Genomic DNA, 14,137 nt, shown 5'->3' with positions numbered 1-14,137 from the left:
CATAAGATATTGGGGATACTAAATTAGAGATAAAAGATAAGAGATTAGAGATAAGGAAAGTACCAAACAATTTTAGGTTCCTATACTTGGATATAAAGACATAATATACATGTGCCTATGTATCCGCTTGTAGTGTAGATTCTCATTAGTTAATTTTTTTAAACATTTTTCTATAATCTTCTCAAGATTAGATTAGGTTCAGGTTGGGTTAATTGGACGCAATTCAGTAGTAACAAATCTCTGACTAGCAAAATCGTGACTCATACATAAAAATTGACTTGATTTTTTATAAGTACATTTCCACACTAATAAGGTGTAAAAAATACATATGATAAGATAATGTATAACAATAAGGTGCTTTTACAATTCTCATTAGATATATTTTTATTTTTATTTCATTCAGCTAATTAGTCCTTTAAACGTACTGTTCTATACTGTCGAGTAAAGTTGTTATGAATAATTATATTACTCAGAAAATCCTAACTACAGTCACAAAGCTAATTAGTCGGCACTACTTATAAAACTTTCTCTTCCTTATTATGGTCTGTCAAAATTAAAAAGCTAATTAAAATTAATACTCTTGAAAAAAGAATAGCTGGGTTAAGCATCTCTAACTAAATTATCATTTTTATTATTTAACAGAGTATACATGGTTTAAGTAAATTGGCGTCGTGCGGATCTGAGATGGTATTTTTTTTACAATTGTGTGTGTTTTTTTTTGTCTGTAAACATAACATAACTTTTTTCTTCAAATGATATATTATTATTATTGGAAACACATCATGTAATATATATTATATTATTCTAGTTGAAACGATTTAAGTTACCACACCTGTGTATAACGTGTATAAGTTCTTTAAAAACTAATCCAATATGAGCAAGTAAGTTAACCTACTAAATTGGTTTTAATGACTCATAATATATAATTTACAAAACACATGGCGGTATGAAGTTTCTAGTTACATGTTTTTCCCCATTTCAAAGGGCCAAGGAGTGAACTTTTTTTAACTTGTGACACTTTAAAATGCCAATTGCAAAAATAATATACGACCAATGCAAACAGTCAAACCCAAAATTTACTTAGTTTCATCATAATAATTATAAAACATGTTTGGTATAGGAAAATGTAATACAAAATAGTTTATGTAAATTTAAATACCTAAAAAAAACACAATACAAATTGTAGGTATTGTGACAATTGTTATAATGTTGAAACATAAAAATGTATTATACAAACCAAGTGAACAAATTATGCTCTATTTAATATAAGAAAATGTGTATGGTAAATTCAAAAGACGTTTGAACTGAAATTTGAATAATCATTTGTGAATATATTCCAACACTAATATTAAATATTTTAATAAAACATTATTTGAGTATACACTCATGGTTGCTGTGCTCGTTACTTATACTACTTGACTGTAGCCTAGAAATTTGTCTTGGTGGCTTTTCGTAAGTATATTTGTAAAAAAAAAAAAGGCCCTTTGTCGTATTAATTAAATAATTTGGAATTTTATTTATGCAAAACCACACGAAATGAACAATTATACATTAAATAGTTATAGTAAACTCATATAAATAAACAATACATTGACTCACATAAATATTATGAAGGCGTGAACATGATTTTTTTTTAATTTTTATTATACCCATCAGTAATATTATACAGTATTATATCACGTCTGTTTATTTGACAAGCTACTGAAATATCTATCGAATAGGAAATCAAACGAGTTCTTTAAGAGTTGGCAAAAGTTTCCGAATTCGGCGCTATCCTTTTCGGCATACTTCAAATAAATTGTATACAACGTTAGCAGTTCTTGTCTTGTCTGTTTTTTCTCCAGGAATTGTACAATTAACCGAGGTTGAACAGCTTCCAGTAACTCGTGCGGTAGTTTCGAATCGATCCTACGATACTGGAACGCCTGCAAATCATAAGCACCGTTTATCATTCAATACTCGCACATCATCACACTTAAGCACACGCATACCTTTACTTCTGGCACCGTGTCGATATTGAAATTGCCACGCTCGACCCATACTAAATCTTCGATGCTTTCACCTGGAATCATCAACTTGTTGTGTTCTTCGGTTATCAGCCGTTTTGCTGCGTTCCATTTGTCCTCGTCGCCAAAGTATTTGTCGAACAAAAACGTAAACGATTTGCTTATCGAACGACAGAAGGGCTCGTAATCAGCCGAAACAATTCCGCCTTTGATGCGTGTATAGAAAATGTCGTACAGCGATAACATTTCTTTCAGATCGTCTTGTGTCTCCATGAACTGTCTCAGTGCCTTTGGGTGTACCTGGCCGACCAGTTCAGAAGGTGTATGTTCATCTGCTACGGTCACCGAACAGCTCTGAAAGCAATATTAACTTCAATACTAGCTGTTGGTAACATTAAAACAAGTCGTGGGTTTCCCTGTCACCCTGTATCGTTCAAATACTATAAAAAACACTTGTGATTTTAAGCATGTGTATATTATAATATCTAAAAAAAAATTTGTTTTTTAAACATTTAAATTTCTGCGTTAATATAACAGTGATAAATACTTGCCGTACCGACAAAACGATCAAAAACAATTTCACTGTGTTCTTCATAATCATTTTTTTTTTAACAAAAATGAATTATAAAAAAATTGTATGTTAAAAAAAACACACACACAAATCAGCTCTGCATTGAAGCTAAAACTAAGTATGATGCAGTAGCTTTTTAAAATGTTCAGCATAAATAATTGTAAGAAAAGCGTTTTGGATTTAATTGTATTAACAGTCTAGATTTTAGTTCATAAATCACTTGACTAAACACTATAAACGAGTACTCGTGTTTGTGTGTGTGTTGCACAGCTAAGTAAAGTCTGAGTTCTGTGATATAGCAGCATTGCGGTCAGGTTAGGTTTCGTTTCATAATTTGCCTATATTTATTTGTTTATTTTTATTTTTTGAAATTACAAGTAATGCAATGGAGTATTGAACACATTTTTTAAAAAACAATTCAATTTACACGGTATTATAATAAACATATATATTCGGTTATAACATTTTCATACTAGTTAAAATATCAACAAGTAGGAATAATTGCTTATGACAATAATTATTATAGAGAAGGTGGGAATACAATATTCCTAAAAGGGCTTCCCATTATAACACATTTGTATACTTGTATATTGAGGATCAAACTAATTATTTGCAAAATCTATTGTACTATAATATCAGTCGTATAATATGAGTTAGGCTAAAAAGTTGAAATTAAATCAACTTATACTTGTTGATGCGTTTCAAAAACTCAATTTCATTACACTTACTAGGAAGTATCTTTATATTATGGTATAAAAAAAAAATATATATATATTGAAATAAAAATTGGCTTGGAAAATTGTCCCATCATTATTGTCAACCAATAAACAGTACTACAAACACTCTAAATAGGTGTCCATAAAAAATATTGACTTAACCCGACATTAAGTTTGCCAAGCGCAAACTTAGATTACATCTAATTAAACCGACTTTAAACTTGTCCAAAGAAGTTTAACACTCATATTATTATAAGCCGGCTATAACCACAGCTCTTAGTTTTCCACCCACAAATTAACCAAGGACGAAGACTTCACGATGGGTATTGATTCCGTATCGCATAATATAATTATTTTAAGCCTGTGGATTGTATGTACTGAAAAAAAAAACAGTAGAAACTAATTAGTTTAGCTTGTGAGTCCTTTATAAAATATTTACACACGGTACGCGTAACACGATAACCTAATTACAAAGTTTTTAACGCGGTTAATAAACTACAAGAGATTAAAAAATGCAATATTGAGTGCGATAAACACCCAATATTAATTAAAAAAATACATAAATACAAACTTTTTTATTATTTTCTAACACAATTCAAGCTTTTACTCGATCAGTTGTTCAAAACTGTTCAATATTGTAAACCGCCTATCTGTGTTTTTACTATGTATCTACTTACATACAGCTCAATATTGTATACTAATATATATTCATTTGTTTTGTTTTATTGTTTCAGTTGTGAAAGGTTTACCATGTACAGTATACAATAAGACTTATGACAATGGAGAAACGTTTAGACTAGATTGCAGAACACAGTGTACTTGTCAGGTAAAAAAAAAAAAAAAGGTTAACTTTATATTAACACTTGCCCATGCATATACTAACAAAGGTCATACACTTTACTTTACAAGACACTAATGCTTGACCTCGATGAAATGTCTGTAATAGCACTTGTGTTTGCCACATAAAAGAACGCTGTACAGTGTAAATCGTCAAGATGTTGTACATTTTTTCTATTGTTCTATAAAAAAAAAAAATGTATATGCAATATAGTTATGTGTGTGGGTCACTATTGAATACCTATCACTGATCGATTCGTTAAAAAAAGACAATTTTTTTATCTAAATGAAATTTATATCTAAATTCCTGAGTCGTTTTTTAAATAATAACGGACTTCAACAAGGGTTAAAAATTAAAATGTTTCTGTACACAATTTAATTAACCGCATTTTTCTCAAAAATTATTCCTTTTTTTTAGTTTGAGTCATTAACACAATAAAGGTATTTTCCGTTACTTGTGAGAAAATTTCGAACCATATTTGTATTCAAAATATCCACACTTAACACATCTAAACCAGCACGAGATGACTTCAACGATAATATCCTATTAACTGTCTCAGTAGCTGCTGTAACTTCATATTTCACAAAAATAAATGCTATGAATGCCAAGTAAAATTAATGTATGGTTGTTCGATGAGATAACTCCAAGTTTAATACGAAGTTACTATTAATTGAAATAATACTTCTGTGTTTTCTTTTACTACAAAACCAAGAACAGTAATAACGAATGATAAAATTCCACAGCTTGTAATGTTTTAACTAAAATCAAATTAGAGAATAAATCTAATACTTGTAAATTAAATGTATAATAACTTGATGTAATATTATGTGACAAAAAAAAAAATAGAGAATATTAGAAATGATTGTTTAGTGTAGTCTTAGTCAAAATTGTCTTCTTTCTGATATTGTCTTAAAGGAGAGGTATCTAGACAATAAATCTCTGATCTATTGAGTTCGAACTTCTAATTCAAGTATTATTATTAATACCACCGACTTGTTATTTTTCAGAATGGCACTTACGCCTGTGCAACGCTTTGCCCTCAAGAGAACATATCACCTAGAGGGCTATGTAGGCATCCCCGGTTAGTTGATGTCCCCGGTCAGTGTTGCAGAGAATGGATGTGTGACAATATGAACAGTAAGTATTGTTGTCCCAAGTTTTTGGATTTTTCTTTCACCGACTACATATTAGTCTATAGTATTATATTGTTTTTTGACCTTTTATAATAAAGATAATATTCTCACCTACTTCTTAACACTATTTACAGTTAAATATATATTCTGCACTGTTAATTTCAAGTATAAGAACCGATAATTAATAAATATTGCATTCAATAATTATTTTACTCTGAACTAATTTTTATATATATTTCAATCAGTACTAAACGCACAACTACAGGCTTAAAAAAAAATATTGTAAGTTTTTTTTATATATTATTTTGTGATTTTACAAGATATATTTGGAAATTTATATTTAATTCAATTATTCCAAAAAATACAGTCGTTCCGAGTACAAAAAAATATACATGTTATGTATTTTGTATTTTTTTTTTCATGGATTTGATCAAATTATTTTTACAATAATTGTTGTTGTAAAATTTAATAGTGCAATTAGGCCGCAAACAAGTTTTTACAAGTACATCAGTTATTATTATGTTCATATAAAAATGTTTTGCCGAATCTAATTTATAACTCAATTAAAACTAACATTACTAAATGTAGGTATACACAATAGTACAAAAAAGGGTAAGGATATCTACTATAGTTCAATATCTGAATCCAAAGTCTGATAAGCTGTTTTTAAAAAAGTACAATTTGATTTTGTTAATTTTCAAAAAACAAGGTAACCCTAACTGTATATTTTTATTAAGACTTTTTTTTTTTGCTTTAATGGTTTTTGGGAAATGAGACAAGTGTGTTAATAAAATATAATAATATTATTTATTACAAAGTTTCATCTTCCAAGTTCAAAACATGTTTACTAGGGATTTTACGCCTGAACTGCGTTATGCAGTTGATGATAACTAATTTAATAAACGTCATAAAACTACAATTTAAAATGAGACTTTCTGACGTGATTGGCTATAAAAATGTAATTAGGTTATTTTTATAGTTGCTATCGTCACTGCAAGTAAAAAAATAAAATAAAACTACTATATTAAAACCACCGTAGTGCACATACCGGATAGTTTTTCAAATACTGGAAGTATTAAGAAAACCTTTGTACCTTTGTGCGCTTATGCGAAGTCACGTTGAATTTCAAAAGAGCCCTTCATGGTTGGAATCAGAGCAAGGAACGGAGCTTTTAAAAACCATTGCGTGCACCCCACGAGTGTAGCACTTAAAAGATACCTGAAATCCTTTCATATACATGTAAAATATACAATATACATATTATACAAACACAGCACAGCGCCGTATTTCTGCTCTACAAACTACAAAACGACCTATAAAGATGGGGTTGGGAGTATCAACGAACAAACACACTCCCACATTGCCTCACATTACATTAGTTACAGGTATATTGAATAATATGTATGGATTATAATGGGTTGTATAAATGCCAATATATAACCGATTATTTAGGTCAAGTAACAACATTTAACCTGGAAATGTGCGACGGTGTTTAAATTATCAACCTGATAAGATACCAGTTCTTATCAGTTGATTTTCTTATCAGCTGATAAGAGGATATCTTATCACTGGTTAATAATTGTCCTGAACGAGTAGATGAATAAACGACAATATCCAAACTCTGTACACGACTTACAATGCAAATGCAAATAATAATATATATAGTCCCACAGCGTTCGAGCGAATCTTTGTGATTTAACTTTAGGATGTTATTTAACATTTGCATATGTCACACATACAGTGAGTGGAACGTTAAGCTGAACATATTGTGAACGTCCAATGTAACGGGATTAAACATTTAATTGGCGCAGAATGTGAAGGACTTTAATCATCAAGTCAAATCCCGGAAAACGACGAAAACCGTGGCAAAACGTGAATTCCAAGTCGACGTTTATGCGATGCATTACTTTGTTTTTTTAAAGCGTTGCATCACTTATTGTTTGCTCTCCTTAATAATGGCAATGTTTTTCCTTCGTCTCCTCCGGTGTAACTCGTGTAAACTAGAAGAAAAAAAAGTAATGGCCTGCTATGAATAATTTATAGCCCAACTGTGTGTGTTTGATGAATTTTTAAAGTCCTTGTCACTTGGCAACACACACCGGCGTTGGTGTCGAGATTGAATTCAATCGACCGGATGACTCTCACGGCTGTACCGAGAAACAAGTTGATTGATGAACCAACAGCCAGTGCGCAACAATTGATTAGATTAAAGATTGTCACGGTTTGCATAAATGACAGTGCGCCAGATTTAATAGGAAACGCATAAATAATATTTCGAGATACAATATCGGAAAAACGGACCAGTGAACGCCGAACCCCATTAGTTTTAACAATAAGTCAATATTCTCTCAAATCTTACTGTTGTTTTTTTAACGCTATACTATTTATTTCCAGTGGAAAGACCTCCAAATTGTGAAGCTTTGGTCACACCGTGGTCGAAATGTTCATCACAATGTGGTCTAGGCTTCTCGAAACGCATGTCCAACGCTAACGATGCGTGTAAGCCCAACAACGAGACCAGACTGTGCGAAATAAAGCCATGTCATTCACCGCCAATCGTCAGTGCCAGATACGCTAGACACCATCATATTAGAGTGAGTATATAAAAAATAAATAAATATATTTTACCTTGAAGGAAAGACGTTGGATCATGTTGTATATCAGCAGGTTTCTTGTCTCTTGTGCGCACAGATATATTTATAATAAACTAGATTGCAATCTTTGTGAGAATTGGAAACTAATCACATGTTTATAACTGTTATCACTGTTTATAGCAATTATATATATATAATTGCTATAAACACAAATAAATTCCACAAAAATGGCCGACGTCGACTACATTCTTATCACTAGTTAGCGATAAGCAAATTTCGCGGTGATGTCGAAAGCAAACATGTTTACTGATATGTGCTGATAACGATTAGATTGATAAGGATTGTTTGCTTGCCGCAAAAATGATCAAAGGTACCAAACATTACAAATTGCTGAAAAAACTGTTTTCTAATAAGAGCTAACATTTTATTAAACGGTAAACAGTTTTGACATTAAAACATCTCCAGAATGGTTAACAGCTCGTAATCGTATGCTTTTGGTACCTTCGCGAAAATGCGCTTGATCTCTTATCAGTCGATTCTCTTATCAACTGATTGCCTTATCAATTATCCGGCAATTATAGATTTTTAAATTAAACATGCAAAAGTAGTTATTAATCCAATGAATGAAACAATACATAATTTATTATTATTTAATAACATATAATATATTTTACAATGTATTATATTATATATTCAAAATATATAATAAAATAGAAATTTATATTATATGTTATGAATATTTGGGTATATTAACATACATTTTATACATAGTTTTATTGTTAAGCAACAAAAATTAATTATTTTTATTAAAATAATTTAGAAAACCGTTTGTCTAACCCAAGCTAAAGAAATGCTTTAATAGAATAACTATATAATAAAGGGTAATTTAGTGAACGTGCTAAAAATTTAATAAAAAAGATGGGTCAACATTATTACATTTACAAGTATACTATTAAACACAGTTGTTTTCAATTGCAAGCTATTAATGTGAGGCAAGTTATTACTAGTGATAATATATTTACCATAAAAATGAACCCAATCTAACATTAATATAAATAATGAAAAAAAAGTCGTCAAACAGCTATACTTTTCTGTCCTTTCTGTATTTAATCAGTCGTGGCGAATTTGATAATGAAATAAAACTGTGACGGAGAGTACTTTTTAATTTATCAAGATATTTATTGCCAATTCTATTTTGTTTTTTTACAAAAAATGTAATTTATTTGACATATCAGCTTAGCACAACATGAAGTGTAACCTCACACAGTCGTTTAATCAAATGCTCGTAAGAAAATGCATTCCAACACCGGAATTTTTATTTTAATTTTAGTTTAAATAATAAGTTTATGTGCACAACTTGCGAATTACGACACCCAGAGGTACGGTTTAAGAGATAGTGCACGAGGACACTGTAAAATAATTATTGTGGCATCGAATATTTTATAATTTAAACAAGAATGTTGTATTTAATCGGTCCAGGCGACGGACGGCAGGGAATTATTATATAAAATGAAAAACAAAGTTACAAAGGACAGCGATGTGCGGTTGAGTAGTCCAAACGTTCTGGAAATATATATTTTTCCACTTAAGGCCAACGTATTTTTATCTTTACGAAATCAAATATAATTCCATGATTTGACGTTTGATAAGGGACATAAAACAGTGCTCTACTTTGTATTAAACTTTTAGCTACAACACTGAGAAGTTATTGGTTTTACAATGATAATATGTTTTACTAGACACAGTGATAATATTATTGCGTTATTATCAAGATTTTTCATAAAGGAATATTAAATTGGTAACGTCAGAACTTTATCTTCATTTCACTTTTATTGGAACTTTGTGCCAAAGTGTTTTATAAAATACAAGTATGTAAATGGGGGTTCCGTTTAAATGGCCCAGGTGGTCAGAATGTTTTAGAATAGTAACCCAAAAGTTCTGAATGTACATATGTAGTCTGCAGTTTTACTAACGAGTTAGTTATATTACTGCATACCTTTTAACCACCGCTGAATCAAATGGGAATTACTTTTTCACAAATTGTGATTACATTTGTATGAATAATTTATTATCAAAATAAACTAACGAGTATCCACACTACAAGCGGATACATAGGCACGTGTATATTATATCTTTATATCCAAGTATAGGAACCTAGAAATTTTTGGTAATTTCCTTAACTCTAATCTCTTATCTCCTATCTCTATTGTAGTGTCCCTAATATCTTATGTCTAAGCCATTATCTCTATTTTATCTCTTATCTAGTATCTCCAATCTATTATCTCTAATCCAATACCTCTATTTTTTAATCTCTTATCTTTTTTCTCTAATCTATTATCTCTTATCCATTATCTCTATTTTATCTCTAATATATTTTCTTTAATCTATTATCTCTAATCAATTATCCCTTATCTTTTTTCTCAAATCCATTTTCTCTATTTTGTTTCTAATTTATTTTCTTTAATCTTTTATCTCTAATCTCTTATCCATTATCTCTATTTTTATCTCTTATCTAATATTTCTTATATCTTTTCTCTAATCTAATATCTCTATTTTCCTCTCTTATCTCATTTTTTTCTAATCTGTGATCTTTATTTTTATCTCTAATTTATTAGCTCTAATATCTTATCTCTAATACATTATCTCTACTCTTTTTTCTCTTATCTCTAATACATTTTCTCTACTATCTTTTCTCTTATCGCTAACACATTTTCTCTACTCTCTTTTTTCTTATCTCTTATCACCCCTCCTCCTCCTCCGCCGCCGCCGAGTATGACATCCAGCGTTACGTTTCGGACAAATGTTTAGAATGACCCCCAGCGATAAAACATATACACATGTTAACGCCGGTGTAATAATATTGCGGTTGCGCTTGTTGTTGTTGCAGAAGGGTCACCAGTGCAAAGCCACGGTCAAGTCGGCGACGTCGGTGCGGCTGAAATTCGGCGATTGCCGCAGCCGGAAAACGTTCCACCCGAAGAGATGCGGCGCGTGTCCGCCGCACTTGGAATGCACGCCCGAGTCGAGCACCACCGTCAAGGTGGAATTCCTCTGCCAGAGTCCCGTCGAAGGCCACGACAGGCTGGACGGTGCCGTCATGGGCGAAGACCTATGGGAGCCCGTGCACAGGCCGTCCTCCGCGATCACCGACAACTATGTGCACAGCGTGTACGTGGACGTCGAGTGGATCGTGAAATGCACGTGCCGACACTGGACGGACTGACGGCGACGACCATCGTGAACCAAGCCGCCGCCACCACGACTGCCACCGGTTACCGGATACCAGATACCGGGTACCGTCATCAGGGACGTGGCCGAGTTATGATCCCTGGCGATCCGCCATGACCGCCGGCCACCATTTATATCGCACCACATTGTTCCAACACAGTTTATTATTTTAAATTATTGTACTTTTATGTCTTGAGAATTTGCAAAAAAAAAAAAATGTTTTTATATACAATTTACTTCTGGCAATACGTTGGCCAAGAGCTAAGTGAGTAATAAAATATTCAAAGTTAACTTACTTTACTTTACCATCAAACGTCATCGAGTTATTTAAAAACATATGAATAAATTTACTTAAAATTTAATAATTGTATTTCAACAAAAAACATGTAGAAGGTTATCCAAATTTCATGAAACAGTATCCAGTTTTCTGAGAAACAATTGTGTTGGCTAAGCAAAGGTTCAAATAAAATCGTTAGGTACATATTTTATATAATTAATGATGAAAAATTATATTTAATATTTAGGTAAAATTATTTTTTAGATGGTAAAATTTAAAGACAAATAGTATTTTCAATGTTTACCAGATATTTTCGATAACCAGTTTTAAATCAATATTTTTGAGTTAAAGTGAATTTATTTGAAAACAATTTTTTCATAAACAAAATGACTGTGTAACATGAAATTTGGATAGCCCTGTTTAATAGGTATTGTTATTATTTTTCGAGGTTAAGTTAATTATTAAACACATATTAAAACGATATATTAATACAATATTAATAAGTGAATTAACGAATTGATAACATTTTCCCAGCTTTAAGAGTATAGTATTAACGGTGATGACAATTTGATTTTCCCACGTACGATACTAATTTGCCCTCTTCTCCCTTTCAGCGACGACCAATTTAAAACCATCTAAATGACATTGTCAACAATTATTATTATTTCCGGTTTTGGCAAAATAATTCAATAAAACCCATTGTTTGTTGTAATTTCCTTCACAGACCCATTCGATATGCTCGTTAAATATATATTTAGTGCAAACTGATTGTGTGTCCTGGTGGAAATCTGCTCATTTTTCTAGTTAGATGGGTTTGTCTGAAACCGCTTTTTTCATTTACCTACCTGCTATTTTTCTGCCCTTTGTCGGTTATGAATTTAAATAAATAAATAATGTAACACAACACATTGGCTATCTGCGGGTTAAGTCAACGCAGCCTGTCGAATTTTAATAATAATCATTTTTTTTTTTTTTTGCTGACAGATCCATTCATCATTTTCAATCGTTTTTCCAAATAGGTATCATAATAATCCTAATGTTTACATTGTGTTAATTCAGTACTATGTACCTACATGATAATAATAGAATAATGGATTTACATAATATTTTTTATTAACAGTACATGGGAAAATCATAAACCCGAATAGCATAAGTATATTTTGTCTTATCTAAGAAGCTTAACCTAATGGCCCTCTCACATTTATTTCCAAACATTAATGTTGTACACAAAGTTTAAGATTTTGTTTTTTTTTTTATTTGAATAATAATCGATAAACGTGACCAATGGAACCATTAATATTTTATTTAATTATTGTACTCATTGTAAAACTCAGCCAACGCCCTGCATGATAAAATATAATATTCTAGTGGATGAGATAAGTAGGTAATAATTTTACATGAAAATAGTACTTATGAATACAGTAATGATAATAATTGTAATTCATCAAGAACTATACATTGTTGTAGGCATGACAAAAGTTCAAAGATCTTTTATTGTGCAGTTGCATTGCCAATATGTTAATTCTTGCAATAACCAACGCCTAACAACAGCATTGTAATAAGCCTATTTATCTCCACACTTGATTATTTTAACGTTGACTATCAATTTGTATACACCTATTTTCTCGCTTTGAACGTTTACATATCCACTTTGCTGTATTTTATGGGAATGGTAAACTTTTCGACCTTTAGTTCCCATACAATGCGTTACATTGTATAAAAATATCATCATATAATTTTTACTTAGTTACCTCGAGGGTTTATAAAAATGTATATTCAATTATGTGCATATAAATACTGTAAAGAATTAAGTTTTTTGTTTAACTGTCCAGTTAAACACCTCTTTTTTTAATACAGACGGATAACAGTAATATTATTTTGTCAATGTTAAGATTCTTGTAATATTATTCGAATTCAATAAACCAGTTATTTATTGTAAATCATTCAATGATCTTTAATACGTTTGCGATTCGGTATGAAATAATCTCTCAAGTACAAACCTATGGATTATGTGGGATTTAGTTTTTACAAAATATCAGCTTTTAAATCAGAAGATTTTTTTTAAATTGATAGTCCAGTTAGTTCTGAACCTGTATGTCTAAACGTTTTAGTAGCACCAGGCATATATAATGACAAATCCAAGAAAATACTTTAAACCTTTTTCCCTTTGACGTTTTAAGACATTTATTAAACTCATCGCACATGTAGTAAGCATTTTGAATAACAACATTTGATTGCAAGTATTAAAATAATATCAGGAGCTGTTCCATCGATATTGCTAACCCTCAACGTTCATTATTTAAAGATTAGCTTACTGAATAAAATAAATTGTTGCTTTGTGTTTGACATGCTAATATTGACAAAAGTATATACATTATGTTTTGGAATTTATTAATTTTCAAACAACATTTTGTGATGAACAACTGACTGGACAAATTCTAGCTCAAAGTACTGTATATGATTTATTTAACAACTAAACAAGTGAGACTGGATATGTTTTTGATTTACACAACCATAAAATGCAAAAATTACATTGAAATCAATAGGGAAAACAACTACTACAGTATATTTGTATTAATTTAATTATAAAACTTAATATTTCTTACTCTGAATTAAAATAATAGTAATAATTATTATAGTACAATAGTTTTCATATTTTTCAGATTTATATACATCATTATTTGTTTTTAAAAATATTACATGTCTCATCTTGGTGTTTATGATTCATTATGAAAAAAAAAATCATTTCATTATAAAAAAAAAGAGGGTTAGGG

At 30.7% G+C, this 14,137-nt stretch overlaps 2 protein-coding genes across 2 annotated transcripts in view; one reads left to right on the top strand and one right to left on the bottom strand.

The window, feature by feature from the left end:
- LOC126847422 (CCN family member 5) overlaps window positions 1-13,218 on the top strand; it is a 112,377-nt gene extending 99,159 nt beyond the window's left edge. Inside the window, exons 4-7 of the mRNA XM_050587635.1 lie at window positions 4,028-4,119; window positions 5,139-5,268; window positions 7,659-7,858; window positions 10,746-13,218. Of these exons, the coding sequence (XP_050443592.1) occupies window positions 4,028-4,119; window positions 5,139-5,268; window positions 7,659-7,858; window positions 10,746-11,081 (758 nt within the window). The 3' untranslated portion in view covers window positions 11,082-13,218. The remainder of the gene's footprint in view (window positions 1-4,027; window positions 4,120-5,138; window positions 5,269-7,658; window positions 7,859-10,745) is intronic.
- LOC126847424 (uncharacterized) lies at window positions 1,533-2,747 on the bottom strand. Its single transcript, XM_050587636.1, has 3 exons — window positions 2,563-2,747; window positions 1,992-2,360; window positions 1,533-1,925 (listed from the first exon to the last, which is right to left on the bottom strand). Exons 1-3 carry the CDS (start codon window positions 2,605-2,607, stop codon window positions 1,677-1,679), a joined length of 663 nt encoding a protein of 220 aa, XP_050443593.1. The 5' UTR covers window positions 2,608-2,747; the 3' UTR covers window positions 1,533-1,676.
- Window positions 13,219-14,137: the final 919 nt, after the last annotated feature.

This window comes from Adelges cooleyi, unplaced genomic scaffold (genome assembly GCF_023614345.1).
Source record: "Adelges cooleyi isolate 19-005CV unplaced genomic scaffold, UGA_ACOO_1.1 ACOO_flye_CR_arks_rails_tigmint_CR_PRNA_108, whole genome shotgun sequence".
NCBI lineage: Eukaryota > Metazoa > Arthropoda > Insecta > Hemiptera > Adelgidae > Adelges > Adelges cooleyi.
This window is presented reverse-complemented; position numbering and strand designations above follow the sequence as displayed.